The 15,684-nt window shown below is 32.7% G+C and overlaps 1 protein-coding gene across 3 annotated transcripts; it reads right to left on the reverse strand.

Moving 5' to 3' along the window:
* Positions 1–3,248: 3,248 nt before the first annotated feature.
* Positions 3,249–9,121, reverse strand: LOC140887266 (uncharacterized). 3 transcript variants are annotated; one of them, XM_073294405.1, is made up of 9 exons: positions 9,011–9,121; positions 7,825–7,922; positions 7,398–7,526; positions 6,672–6,787; positions 6,302–6,383; positions 5,229–5,288; positions 5,044–5,151; positions 4,739–4,784; positions 3,249–3,641 (listed from the first exon to the last, which is right to left on the reverse strand). In XM_073294405.1, the coding sequence occupies exons 2-9, from the start codon at positions 7,897–7,899 to the stop codon at positions 3,454–3,456; spliced, it is 804 nt and encodes a 267-aa protein (XP_073150506.1). In that variant the 5' UTR covers positions 7,900–7,922; positions 9,011–9,121; the 3' UTR covers positions 3,249–3,453. The 3 variants fall into 3 exon arrangements, with proteins under 3 accessions (XP_073150506.1, XP_073150507.1, XP_073150505.1); XM_073294404.1 differs by having other exon boundaries at positions 3,250–3,641; positions 7,825–7,926; positions 9,011–9,104; XM_073294406.1 differs by lacking the exon at positions 9,011–9,121 and having other exon boundaries at positions 7,825–8,474.
* Positions 9,122–15,684: the final 6,563 nt, after the last annotated feature.

Consider the following 15,684-nt stretch of genomic DNA (forward strand, 5'->3'; position numbering starts at 1 on the left):
TGAAATTATTAAATTATAAAATTGTCTCAAGAGAATAATTTTTTTCATTACTGTATTTGATATAGTTTCGTAATTTTAAATATAAGATAAGATATACTCCTGTGTAACTTTCATTATATGCTAAGATTTTGGTGTACATGTTATGTACATATGCCATCTGTTTTTTTTTATTAAATGAACTCAAAGGTAAATTTTTTTAAAAATACAAATAAACGTAATAGATACATTTTCTTTTACAAATGTGAATGACATTTTCGTAAATAAGAAAATGACATAAAGTGTATATCATTTTGACAAGTAAGACAACATTAAAGGGAAAAGGATAGAAAACCATAAGAAATGATTAATTTACTTAAAAGTTTTAGTTTTGTTGTAAATTAAGTTATGATATAGTGTAGATTCTTTTCAGGCTTCACCAATTAATTAGAAAATAGTTAATTAAAGAGACTTTACTATCATATTGTGTTGCAACGGATTGATTCGATTTTAGATTGTGATTTTTATCAAATTTCAAATTATACAAATGAGATAAAACAGAGAAATAGTTTGAATTAAGTAGAGTGCATGTTCATACTTGAGACTCGAGAGGCAGCTGTGCTTTTTGTTTCTCTTTTATCTTGGGGAAAAAATTCAAAGTTATTAAATGTGTGTGTTTTATGGCAAGTGATTTGAGAGATGGAGACTCAAAACAATTTCTATCGTGTGGCTAAAAATAGCATCAATTTGTAGAAGAGCTTTTCTTTGCGTGTGAATGCAACTTTTTTGCGTGTAAAAATATGGTCAATGCATGAACTAAAAGACTATACATTATAAATTTTCATCGGTGAAATTGAAAATTGAAGAAGAATACTCTAAGAAAATATTGATTTCATATTAATTGATGATCTTGGAAAAGTGATATATATATGTGCATTATATATTATTTACGATAATAAAATTAAACAGTTACGGGGAACCGAACAGATTGTTGAATGGAACAAGTAATTAGGTCATATGGAGAAGATAAAAGGGCTCGTTGTTTAATTGGGTTCGAAGTTTGGGCTATATATTGATCACTAAATTAAATTAAATTAAATTAAAGTCACTATAAAAACAGTCAAATAATTTCTTCGTGTTTAAATAACTTTTTTGGTCCAGTAGCTTGTCATTTAGTATAATAACTTCAGAATTTTTTTGGTCCAGTAGCTTGTCATTTAGTATAATAACTTTAGAATTTCGATTATTTCGACTCATCTAAAATGTTATTTATTTTATTTGAAAACGTTGACTAGATGGTGGCTAAAGTTAATGTTGCCAAAAATTTGCTCATTTCTTAATTTTGAGAAGAAATCGATTCATTTGAAAAAATTTAATACTCCATCCGTCTCAAATATATAGTCTTTTTTTTTTCACAGAGATTAAGAAAAAATTATTTAGAAAGTAAATTTTATACAAACTTCTTATTTTATCCCTATTTAATGTATTAAAAAAATGATTCTATAATTTTCAAAGTGTAGTTAACAAAGATATATTAGTAAATGAGTGTAAAAATATTACTAAATATGGTATATGACTATATATATGAGATAAACAAAAAAAAACGTGGACTATATAATTGAGATGAAAGGAGTATAATATTACACTCTTTATGCGTTCCATTCGAACGATTGAAGTAGTTTGAATGATGTTAATTCCAAAATGTGTTGCAATAATCACATAAATAAGTATTTAAAATAATTTTAAAAAATATTTAAAATATCGGTATACACGGTATCATATCGATACCGTACCGAATTTTGGTATACCAAAATTTTTCGGTAAAAACGGTATAAATTTATGTCATACCGAAATTTTCGATACGATATGAGATATTTGTTGAATACCGCAGCATACCATATAACAAATTGGGGTAAAAAAATAGATGTTTAGGTTAAAAGAAATTTTTTATATTCGTTTTTTTTTTCCGGGAGAATGTTGACTAAAATCGTATAAATAAATTATAAATTAACTCTTAAAACAACTTAAAAAGTGAAATAAAAATTTGTTTATCTGCGTAGTTTGTAGACTGTCACGTTAATTCAGTGCACATCGAAAGATGGCAGCCGCGGGTTCTCATGTATAATAATAATAATAATAATAATAATAATAATAATAATAATAAGATGATGATGATGATGATGATGAGATGGTGATGATGATGATAATCAAATATTATTGTGTTTGGGAATAAGTTTCTGTTATAAATATAAACAGTTTTTTGTAGTTTTAATAATAAATGGATAAAAATGAAAAACCATTTAAAAATATCAAAATAGTTTTTATGTACACCTCATGCATTATAATAACTAGCAGTAACACACCGTGTTGTGTATGTAATATTATATATAAATATTATGTTTTGTCTGTATTTAATATAGATTTATATTTTATAGTATTTTATTTTAATATGATTTTTGTTTGAAATTTAATAATTTTGTGATTTTTTTTTTAAAAATAAGGGTGAATATAATATTTGTATATAACACGTAATGTGATTGGAATTGAAATTTGGGTTTTAAATCTATGGAATTAGAATTTCACTTGGGTGTTTACTATAATTTAAAATATAATTTGTAATTTGATTTTGAAAATTAAAAATCAAATTATTTATATTTAAAAAAATTATTGCTTAATTTTAAAATTATTTTTAGTAATAATACTTAAATATATACTCATAATATCTATCAAGAACAAAAGATTGTTTTTAAACATGTAAAACTTAAAGTATTTTTACTGTATAAATTTGTAAGAAATGGAAAAAAATATGAAGTTTATTAAGATGAAATTAGAAATAAATTTATTAAATTTTGATAAATTAAGTTTTTAGCATTAAAAATAAATTATTTTTTTAAAGAAATAATTTGTAGAATTTTTTTAAAATAAAAAATTGTTATTTGATTTTCTCAAAAATTTATATATACAATATAATAGTGTGAATCAGTAAAATAGATTTTGAATAAATGATCTTTTGTAATATTTTTAAAGAGGATTTAAAATTTATGAATAGGTTAAAATTATACTAAAAATAATTTTATTGTTTTTTAAACTCAAATCCCAAAACTCCTATCAATTTTATAAAATTTCATCTAAACCCCATAACATTTCATCCAATACCAGTCATGATCTAAAATCTTTTTTGCCAAACATCAAAATGATATTTACAAATCAAATCCCATCCAAATGCATTCTACCAAAACGTTGTTCATTTAATTCATAAACTACACAGCTTGTTTTTAAAACGACTCAAGTGTTGTAAATTGTAATTGGAAGTGCGGCAGTAAAAATAACACCATCATTTTATCAAAAAACAAGATCACCACGATCTTTTCCTCCCCTATTTTCATAAAGTTAACTGAAAATCGTGACTAGTAAGATTTTACAAATTCACTAAAATTCATAAATAATCTAATCTACCAATGCCCATATTTTTGTAAATCAAGAATCCAACAAGTTTTTCTCTTCCTCGAGTCTTTTTAACCACTTGAATCCAAGTTCATTCCCAGCTTTTGCAGCACGCTCGAATTGTCGTGTCGCCAGCTCAAGTGGATTATTGGACTCATCAAGCTTCATTGATATTCTGCTCTTCCTATTGAACCTGGTTATTGATTCAGGAACTTCAACACCTGAAACCAGTTCTCAAGTAAGACATCAACTCACAAAAGAGGAATAACAGTCCATCTTGGATTGCAAGGGTGAAGAAAGACAAGCATCCTGGACATGCTAGATGTCTGCCTTACATTCGCCCAAAGTTTACACGTCTCGTCAATTTTAGCTTATCCATTTCTTCTGAAATATTATTTGTGTGTGTCTCTGTGTGTTGCTGGGTTTGGTGAATTGGCTGGTTTATGACAAATATATGGATGGTTATCCATTATTGGGCAAGTTAAGAATTCACGCCGAAAAATATATTATTCCACTTTCATTTATCATGCTGCAAGTACAAGGTCATACAAAAGAAATATTTTCTTCATTCTTCTGCTTATAACAAATGAGCTTCCATGCCTTCACAGGGTACCCGACTTATTTTTCACACCTTTTTGCTCAAAGAATAAGCTCACAAAATCATGCAGATAAAAAAAATCCTGAAAAAGCAACAAAATTTACATATCTCGTATGAATTTCAGTTTTGGTGTTTTCTATGTTAATGGCTAAATAGCCAACTGAAAACATTGTGTGACATGCTCTTCTAACCACGACTAGTGTAATGAAGTCAACCCATCAGAATTGTTGGGTTTCTAAAACATGATCTTGGATTCAGTCCCGCCGGGTATTTCAGACTTTCCTTAAAATCACGGTACCTATAATGTTCTAGATAAATAATAACCAACTTTTCAATCTTTCAAACAAGTTCTTTAAGTAAGGAAGGATTGCTCAATGTAATAAACTGTGACAAAAAACATTCAGAATTCTTCCCAACGATTTTCTTCCTTTTAAATTATTCTGCAATTTTTCTACTGAATAAGCCTGAAGCAAACTTTGTGTTTTATCATGTCTTTTCATTAGATTGGCGATCGAGTATATATCCCTTCTATTGAAATATATTTCCTTCTATTGTTAAACCTTAATAGAATTTATTTCCTTCTATTGTTACACCTTAATAGACTGAAAATTTTCATCTATTCAATATATATACACCCGTCCGAAAAAAGTAACGTGCTAAAATTCTCTCAACTACCAAGAAGTTTAAAACAACAAATAGTTCTTCTAGAATAGAACTAACCTCTAAGAAGAAGTGATCCATAGGCTATAGCAGCACCAGCATGTCCCTGGGTAAAATCAGAGTGTGAAAGCTCTTTTGTGAAAATTTTCCCCTGAAAGCAATTTTGAGTACTCGGGCACTCTCAAGTCCCAACTAATCATTCCATTTTGTTTCAAATAGCGAAACAGTACATATATATAAATCTATAGGATTATTTCAGCAACTTTTACAAGACACAGACCACGGTACCATAGAAATTAATTAGCGATCCTATTGCTTGAAATATCATTCAAGTAAAATCTCTGTAGAAATGAAGATTAGACTACCTTCTCAGATGCTCTGTGGAAACACCATATAGCAGAGGATACATCTTGATTCACACAATCCCCAGTCAAGTACACAGCACCTAAAAGGTAGAGAGCACCTGGATGCAACTAAATCATGAAAAGTCTATTTAGATTGTGACAATTTGATAGATTATGTCAAAATGTGTGCATCCACGAAGAAATACCTGATCAACTGCCTGTTCTATAAAATAGAAAGCTTGCTGATCTGATTGAACATACTCATTCTGCAAGAATATAAAAAAAAAAAAAAAAACAGAAGTTAGCATGCTACTCAGAAGAGAAATATCCTCCTTCAACAATATAATGAAATACAAAAAACATCGTAGGCCATGAGATCATGTTTCCCAACAACAGTAAAAAATCTACTTGGCAGAAATACTTTTCACATTAATCTAAACCCTTTAACTGGCAAGCTTCTGATCTGTATTCTCAAAAATTTTTTTTGATAGGAAACAATATTAATATTATATAAATAAAGAGAGTGAAATTACAACTTGTGAACCAGTGGTCGTATTTCCATTAGTGCAATTTCAAAGAACAAGAAATCTGGGAAATGTTTTGGTCCAAACCCTAGGAGATTCAAAAGGACAACATGAACACGCATTACGAAATTTTACCAAGTAGGATATTGAAATTGAAGATGTGAAGATGAGGTCAATTTGTGACTTAATCCTGGTAAAAACCATGTATAATGTTGTTAGACAAGCACGTTGGATTGATTTCTCCGAAAAAAAGATTTCACACGTGCTTTACATGTACCTGTTGACCACATACTGAAGTTACCAGGTTTATCCTGGACGTAACATCATATACAACTATACAAGATAACAGGTTTATGCATCTGACCAAAAAGGATAGACAACACTCTACAGTACAAAATACAACTTCTACAATGTTTCCAAAACAAATTATATAACTTATATAAACTACAGCTTCCACAACATTATCATTTCCGTTTATGCTCACTGCTGAAATACATTATTGCAACTACTATGGGAGGAGGTCTTGGGTTCAAAACCCCACAACCCTACCCATTGATGAAAAAAATACATTATTGCAACTACTATTTAAATCAATTGTGATAAATTATCTGGGAACTGGGAAGCTATAGTTTCCTCTCAGAACATAGATGAACAAATCTTTTTCCGCACTTCCATGTTTTCAGTTAGCTACACAGAGCATCAATAGATTTTCAAACTACACATCTATGATTATTTATTTCATTAGAAAGTCTAACCTCAACTCTAAGGCGGCAACCCAGCTCATACAGAGCATCTGGGTCACCCATCTCAGCAGCTTCCACTAGCAATGCAGCCCCTCTGGTATACAAATAAAGGTAAAAAGTGCAATGACTTTAGATAAAGTACTGAATAATGTCTACATGCCAAATATTAATCACAGTCGAAATTGACTTATTCAGATAGATGTCAAATGCTAGAAATATTAATGATAGAGAAACAGAAAAAAATGTTTTATGGATGCAAAAAAGGGAAGGGAAAGAAAGCCTAAACTTTTTATGCATATCACGGTATCACCGGTATCATAAAGCAAAAATGTAGGAATGTGGTACAAAGATAAGTTATGATAGAATAGAAAATAACTCTTACATGGCTTTATTTGCACCAGGGACATGGTATTTGAAATGCAGTTTGGATAACCAATACCTAGCATGAGTATTTGAGTTGTCAGCTTCGAGAGCCAATTCAAAATGCTGCTTCGCTGTCTGATATACATCAGCCACCCAAAGAAAGAGATCGCCATTTACTAGTCAGACTAAGATTTACTTTGAAATGTAGAACTGAAACCATGCATGCAGCTAAAATAAAATATATAATCATTTTAAAATGGTTTGGCGTGCCAAAAGGATAGATCCTCCGATCTGATGCTCTAACTCCTTCCGAGCATAGTCAGCAACTAATAAATATAGGAAAAGTCATAATTCCAGGATCATATATTTGCATAAATTGCCGCCCTATTATATGATGAGAATATCAACAGACAAGCTAGGAAATGAACTCTTTTCATAAAAATCGTAGAAGAGGAACAACAAAATTTTCGGAGTAAGTTTGAATTCAGCTAACTATTACTGAAATGGAGTTCATTGGTACAAAATTGTAATGCGGTGACAGTGAAGTTAGAGGCATCAGAAAGCCCATGGTCTACTGTTAATGTAACTCATGCATTTACTTGCATATGGTCTCAAATTAATTAACACTGTATTAAATCAAGCCCTCACTTAAACTCAACTATATTATGTTGCTGGAATGAAACTTCACAGAAATAAAACATTTGCCCCATCGCTAATTCATCTGATATTCAAGGATTAAAATTACCCTAAGCAAAGGAATGAGACGCTTATCTTTAAGCTCGCAATAATCAATAACTCTGTCAACTTCTTTCAAAGCACTATACCCTTTGGCTATGAGCTCCAGTGCCTTCTTATTCCTAGTATGCATCTGTCTCTATTGAAAAAAGAGGAACAAAAGAGTCACTCTAGAGGATCATATAAAAATGAAAGAAAATTGAAAATTTTAGTCTTTGATTTCAATGACTACTTAGGATCACATGATTTTCCATCGACATGGATTAATGACTGTAATATTACTTCACAAGTTCACATACCGCTGAACTTAAATATGAGCACTAAGAAATTACACAATTAAAAAAATCGGGACAGTTAAGTCGTATAAACAACAAAAACTTAATATATAATATTGGATGCACATCTTCAAAACTGTATCCCAACAAAATGTAACCCACTTGGTAATTAAACTGGGAAAAGCTAGAGTTGAAGACGCCTCTCTTAGAAGCAGATTTCCAAAATGCTCTGAGCATCTCTTTCCTGAGTTATTCAAAACCTGGCTAAGAACAAAAACATAAAAAATATAGAAAGATATAATTGCATGACACACGGATCATATAATTAGAGGGTAAAGACTTATTTAATGCACAAATATATGATGGAATACATAAGAACTGGTTTAATGGATTTGCATAACTTATATTCGTGATCCACGTATCATCAGTATATGAAAAATTCTTCCAACATATAAGTACCCCGGGAGTGGAAGAATTCACTAGCTCATTATCTAGAACATCCACAATCCCATCTAGAAGAATATGAGAGACCTTTAAACAAGTGGTGTGACAATGAAAGATGGAATTACAAACATAAAGGACGACGACAGAAGAGACTTGAATGTGCCAGAGTTAGCAAATAAATCAGATATGTGCAATAGGCAACTCATTTAGAAATTAGGCGGCAAGTAAAATCATATCCAATGGTTTAAATTCTATTTATTATAGTCAAGGGTCCATGAGAGGAGCAGCAAGTTTTTATCGTAAATATTCGGGCAATGATCAAGGGTAATAGGGAACAGAACAGAATTACACGTGCCAAAAATGTGCATGAACAAAAAATTCAGAAGTGTCGTCATTTAAAAGAAAACCTCAGCGAATCTGGGTATGTAACCATGCATATCGTCGCAAAGATTTTGGCTGAACCAGATGGGAGAGACTCTATGGGCAATGGAAAGAAATCAACATTTTTCTTTGCTAAATGCCCCGGTAGCCCCCTGAAATCCCACCTGGAGAATGGAGGAGTATACTATTTTCCAGAAAGAATCATGACACCGTCAAAATATACCCCATTCAACACAAGAAATTCAAATTTGCCTTCCAAATTTAGTCGATAGTTTAAATGAAAAGCAATTCATACATTATCAATCTGCAAACATTTTATCAAGCACGTTATAGGCATGAAATCCCTGTTTCATAACACCTTATGAATGAAAAACAAAAACGAAAACAAAAAGTAAGTGATGCTAAGATCAAATCTCAATTCAGAACCACAGAATCCACCTACGAATAACATTCAGAATCAGGTCAACCATCAAAGCTACACTCGAAAATCAAGTCAAATAAAAACACGGCTAATCATCCTTACAGAATCTTGGTGGCATCGCACTGCTTACAGGCTTTGCACCGATTGTAGCACACATTCGTCCAGTGTCATTTTATTTATTGTTAATTTTCAGTAAATTGTCGGAATTTTTTTTAAAATACTTGCATTAAAAACGTCTTGTGAAACAAATAATGTGTTTGGATAATATTTTGGTAAAATATTTTTACAAATATTTTTTTAATACAGGAAAATTGCAATTTCGGTTTAATAATTTTGTTATTTTGCTATTTTGTGATTTCGATATTTCAAATTTTTTTATATTTCATTTTTTGTCATATATATTTTGATTTTTGTAAATTTTAGTATTTTATCATAAAAAATATTGATGTGACGCTCCACACATCAATTTCACATTAGCACTGCATTTACGTCAGGAAAATTACTAAAATTGTAAAAAAAAAAACGGATAGCAGACTAAAATTAAAATCTGACAACATAAATGACAAAAATCGCAAAGAGACAAATATACATAACAAAAAAACAAAATTTTTCTATTTTGTAACTATAAAATCATTTTTAAAATAGTTGTTGTAACGTCCCAGAATTATCTTAATTGAGTTTATTGGAGATAATCGGAGATTATAGAATTCGAGGATCGATTTGATTTTGATCAGAGACTATTTTGCAATTTTCGGATTTTTCAGGGACTAAAATGCAAATTGAGGGATTGTTATATTATTGGACTTGACTAAGTCTTCTCCTACTTCACCACTTCATCCCCTCCAACGTTTCTCTCCATTAGAGACGCCTCCCAAGTTCTTCAAGCTTTGTGATTCCGGTTTCTGCTCGATTCGTCCGTTAGAATTTATTTCTGAGGGCAGATTCGCGATCCCGACAACGAGAGTTTCGTTCTATCGTAATTATTTCTCCGATCAGTTTTATTTCTATTTTCGGATGTTTTTAGAATCGACCGAGTTTCGAATATGATGTTCTTGAACTAGCTCTTATCGTTTATTCTCAGTCGGAATTGGAAAAGAACGTCGTTCGAATTTGTTACGAATTTTCTTATGATTTTCGAGATTTGGAGTTTTGAGATTTGATGGGTTTGAGTCTTTATTGATGATTTGAAATTGATTTGAGTTGGTATCGATATTATACTGTTGTTTGTGTTTCCGGTTTGATCAGAATATAGCCGTTATGTCGCCGTTTAAGTTTTGGATATCGTTTCGTTTGAATCGATCGAACCGTGAATTGATTGGAGTTCGAATGTAGATATTGATCTTTTTGGCTTCTTTTCAGATTGACTGAAAGTCGTTGGATTTAGAGTCGACATGATTTTTAACTGAAGAAGAAGGGACAGAGTTGGTAATGAGTTTTACCTAGTGTGTTTGTGAGATTGATTGGGTCATTGTTGATTATCGCTGTTGTTTTCCAGATTGGAGCTTCAACTGAATCGAGAAAGGTATAAGACGACAATGGATGGAATATGACGATTAACTCGAATCCGGATTGATTCGAGTGTCCTAGAAAAATCACATACTTGCATGTATATGTGAATTACTTGAATTACATGATTGAATATTTTAGTTTTTCATATGCATTCATATTGAGCCGAACGATTCGTTTCATTTGAATTAGATGATCTGGGGATTATAGTCGAGTGGCACTGGTAAGCAATACAGTGGCCGATCAACTCTCTATTGAATGCTCCGGAGTCTGGAGGATTGAAGTATACATCATCCACCTCGAAAGGGGAATTCGGTGTGATTGTTGTGATATTCATCCTCGGGATCCCAACCAAAGAATCGAGGAATCGATTTACCTTTTGATTATCCGGATTGATAATCTAGACTTTTGAAGTCATGCATTCATTTACTCTCATTTTGAATATCTGGAAGTTGATGTATTTCATTTTTGAGATGCCTATTAGATATAGGATGCTTGTCTCTTTTACTGGGAATTGTATTCTCACCGGATTTATCCGGCTGTTGTCTTGTCTTTGTATGTGTGCTTGGCGACAGGTGGGGCAGGACCGAGTCAGTGATCGCATGGCTAGATGGTTGAGTTGATAGAAGTGAGGACTTGATGTTTTAGAAGTCGATTATGTAATCGAACTTAGATTGTATACGAACTCGTTATGTATTGTATTGAATAAGCTAGACTGAAGCATGTTCTACTAGTTTCGAGATTGTTTAACTCTAGAACTACCTTTTATTGGTTTATGCATTTGATTGGAGTGAGTCGTGCATGTTGAGTTGTTGTTATATTGGAAATGAGCTCTGAGCAATTCTGTTTTTGTACAGACTTGTTCTCGCTTGATCGGTTGAGTTTTACTGATCGAGCGAGGATTCCTGTACTGCTTTTTATTTTGGCATAGTTTTGTCCGCTCGATCGATGAAGTTTTACCAATCGAGCGAGAGGTCCTGGACAGCTTGGACAGAGTTTTGCTTGCTCGATCGGTAATACTTTACCGATCGAGCGAGGCCTGTGGCTGAGTAAATAATTTTTTTTTATGTTGCTTATTCCTTGGCTTCGATAGAATTTATTCTCGTTAGATGATTAGAATCGAGGTCACCACAGTTGTTCAAACATCTTTACAATTCTAAAAACATTTTTATATAAATTGTCCAAAAATATATTTATTCCTAAAATAAATTTGAAATAATTTTTTATAAAAAATATTTTTATAAGAAAGTACTAACGTTTTATACGTACGGTCCAACAAAAGTTTGTATCATTACTAAGGTTGCAAACAAGCCGAGCTACTCGTGAGCAGCTCGGTCAAAACTCGACTCGAGCTCGATTTGACCGAGCTCGAGCTCGAGCTAGAGCATACAATCGAGCTCAAGCTCGAGCTCGAGTAGCTCGCTAGCTACTCGATAAGACACATATATAAAAAATATAATATAAATATATATATAAATATAATATATATAATATTTATTTATTTATTTATATATATATAATTTTCAAGCTCGAGCTCCAGCTCGAGTACAAAATTTACTACTCGATCTAGCTCGAGTTCGAGTAGTAAAATATGAATCGAGCTCGAGCTCGAGTAGTATGCTACTTGAGCCCGGCTCGACTCGATTACACCCCTAAATCCATTACTAACATTAACACGATAACCAGAATCTCTTGTTTGTAACTACTAACTAGCCGATAATAGCTAGCATTAGTTTAAATATCGTGCATGATTATCTCTATCACTATAATCTCTACATCTCTGCTAATGTTTCTCTATTATTTTATTTTATTTTTTTATTAAGTGTAAGGGGTTGATATGTTGGTATACTTACCTCTTGCTTTTTAATCCTTTGATTTGATGATTATTTAATTACAATAATGTCATTTTTTCCTCTTTCTTTGCCTTTGGTGGATTAGTATTTATGAAAAAGTAATTTTTGTATTTTTTTCAATCAAACACGAACTGTACAAATATGTAATGCGTGCACTCAATTATCTCTTCTATTATATTAAGTATGTGGCCACACCATATTGGTACGTTAGTGTGATCTCTTTGTTTAATTTTTTTTTACAATGATTTAATATTTTTTTATTTTCTACAATTATTTAATAAAAAATACATTGTATAAGCAAGCAACACATGCAATTCGGTACTAGTTAGTATATTTGTAGTAACTCGTATCGTAATTAAAGTGATTAAGTGACTAAAGCTGATCAAGGAATGTTAATTAGTAAAACGAGAGCTTAATTGGGATTAAGATAATAATTCTAAAGTTCGAGTTCTTGGGATAGTTAGGACGATCCGATCTAGAATCAGAAGATCCCATCTGCTTGAGTTCGAAAGCCCTGAAGTAGTTCGGAAGGACAGGGAGTTCGCACGGTCCGATCAAGGAGTTCGAACGATCCGAACTCATTCCATCCAAGTGTCCAGATTACGTCAGCAAAGTGACGTCGTCTGGGATTGGACGATTTGAAGTGTGAGATCGGAGCGTCCGATGTGCTGTTCGGACAAATGCCACAATTTCATTACACGTGACAATCGGTGGAGATCAGACGGTCTGAAGGTGGGGATCGGACCGTCTGATCATGCTCTATAAATATGAGATCCGAATCCTCATTTTCTTGCACCTTTCCCATTTCTTTCCTCCTACTTCCTAGTACATTTGGGCAATTCCTAACCTTCTAGGCATACCCCGAGAGTTGGAAATACGTTCTGGAAGTCTTAGCGGAGCTGTGCTCAGGAGTTGGGACTTTCGACAGCAAAAGTCTGACGACCGATGAAGGTATAACTTTAAATTCCTAATATACTTATTAGGGAGTATTTAATAGTCTAGTTAAGGCTTGTAGAGCAGTATTAGTGACTTGGTTAATATTGTCTTGTAGGCTCGGATCTAAACTTGTGGTCTTAGAGATTCTGGTATTGAGGTACGTAAGTACTGTCCGAGATAGCTGACATAATATATACATTTATATGTTACATTTTATGTGTCATGTTTTACTATTTTTTGCACATGCATGATCATATTGGACTCGTATCTCCGTAGAGATGAATCATATCGGTACGAAGGCTCAACATTATATTTATTGTGTTTTGTCTATCACCAAGAGACGTCGCGATGGCGGGAATTGACGCTATGGTGATAGGACGAGTATGTGGATGTACCCTGTAGAGTAGCTTCCAGCCAGTACTACATATTCGATTGACGCCCCTAAGCAGATAATTTTAAACCAGTATTTGCATGCATCATATTTGTTTATATATCTATGCTTTCGTATTGAGCGTAGTCGCCCACGTTCGATAATTTATGTATTTTTTGGACATCCTATTCGACGGGACAAGTTTCAGATTGGGCGACGTCGGAGGATAGCGGTAGAATGGAGACCAGGGGACATGGGCCAGTGAGTTTCCCTAAGTTGTTGGAGATTTGATACTCCATTCGATTTGGTTGTATTATACTGATTTTATTTATGGTTTTAGTGTCGGTTGTATTTCGTCGACTGTGGTGTATTTGAGATTTTATTAATTTTTGTTTTTATTTCTGATTATGTTTTTATTAATTTAAATTGCATGCTTAATTAATTCTGATTAGTAGTTGATCCAAGTTGGGTCGCTACATTTATTGGTATCAGAGCATGCATAGTTGACCGGCTAAATCGGTGTGATTAAAAATCAACTGGCAAGCGTACCAGGTCAAATTATAGATAGTGAATAAAATTCGAATGTCGAACCCACAAGGACTGTATAATTATGACTACCAGAATATATTTATTTCTACTTAATCTAGACTAATCAAAAATAGCGATTTCAGATTTTAACTAATAATAAAAAGTTGTAATTAAAATTAAATTAAATAAAACGCAGCTGGAAAATTTAGATTTAAATAAAATTTGGGAAAAGCTCGATCAAGGATTCACGTAGGTACCAGACAATTCATGTAACAAGCAGTCGATCTAAGACATTAGACTTAATCTTAATTCACGGGAATTTTTCTAATTTGTTCGAAGGACTATTTCTAGAACAATCAAACCTATTCAAATATTGATGAACTAATCTTTCGTAATTCTAATCAAATTTGAATGCATGAATAACTGTAAAAATTCAGTAAACACCTAAACCGCATAATGAAACCGAATTCTATTTCTAGTCAGTTTTACACTATTGATTATTGAAGCGATCAAAATCGAAACCTCCTCTGTCTAATTGGAATCAATTAACATGCAAGCAAATAACTGACCACGAAATTCACAAGACAAATATAAATTCAACGATCAATAAAATAAAATCAAGTCTGAAAATCTCAAATAAACAAATCAAATTTTATACATAAATTGTCTGGCCCAATCACGTGGCCTTGATCGAGTAAAAACTACTACTCACTAATAAACATAATTAATTAAACCAAGTCTAAAATCATAAACTAAAGAAAATACGAGAGTAGAAGAAAATCTGAAGAAATCTGTTCCACAGCCGCCGTATGCTTCGCGCGTACTCAAAAAGACAAAAAGTCTGTAAAAAGAGCATAAAATTTCTATTTATAGGTCCGCGCCAATTTGAATCCTCGTAAAACTCAAATTCTCGAATATTGCGTCTCACGAACACGCGTGCGCGCGCGTAGCTTTAAAAATCAGTGTCCTCTAGAATGCCTCGCGCACTTCTCTGGACAATTCTTCTGCGCGCGCGTGGGGTAGGAGCTCGCCCGTGCGCGCATTGGCCTGGTTGCCACTGGAGATTCCTTCTGCGCACGCGCGAGAAAGAGGCTCGCGCGCGCGCGGCTTGTCCGCACAAAAATTCCCAAAAATTGCTTATTTTCCTACAAAATTCAACCAGGAGAGTATAATGCATACACATAAAATAAAACACTAATAAAACTCACGAAAATAAAATAAATGCATGCAAAATAAATATAAAATGACATAAAATAATGCATACTAAACACACTTATCAACACCTCCATACTTAAACCTTGCTCGCCCTCGAGCAAGACATGCAACAACAAAATGCAAAGATACAAATATGAATGAGTCATGTTCAAAATAGCCTCAGAGACGAGTCCTAAGCCGATTTCCCAAAAACTAAAACAACTTTCGATCGTCCACAATACACTGTCAGTTGAACGCAAACGTGTGTGTGTGCCATGTCATTCTAGTTTCATGCAACTTCAAAAGAATCTGTCCTAAGAATGCTTAGCTACCTATGACAATTCAATGCAAGTATCACAATCCAGCACTCCATCATCTCAACAATCCCA

Source organism: Henckelia pumila, chromosome 3 (assembly GCF_033568475.1).
Source record: "Henckelia pumila isolate YLH828 chromosome 3, ASM3356847v2, whole genome shotgun sequence".
Taxonomy (NCBI): domain Eukaryota; kingdom Viridiplantae; phylum Streptophyta; class Magnoliopsida; order Lamiales; family Gesneriaceae; genus Henckelia; species Henckelia pumila.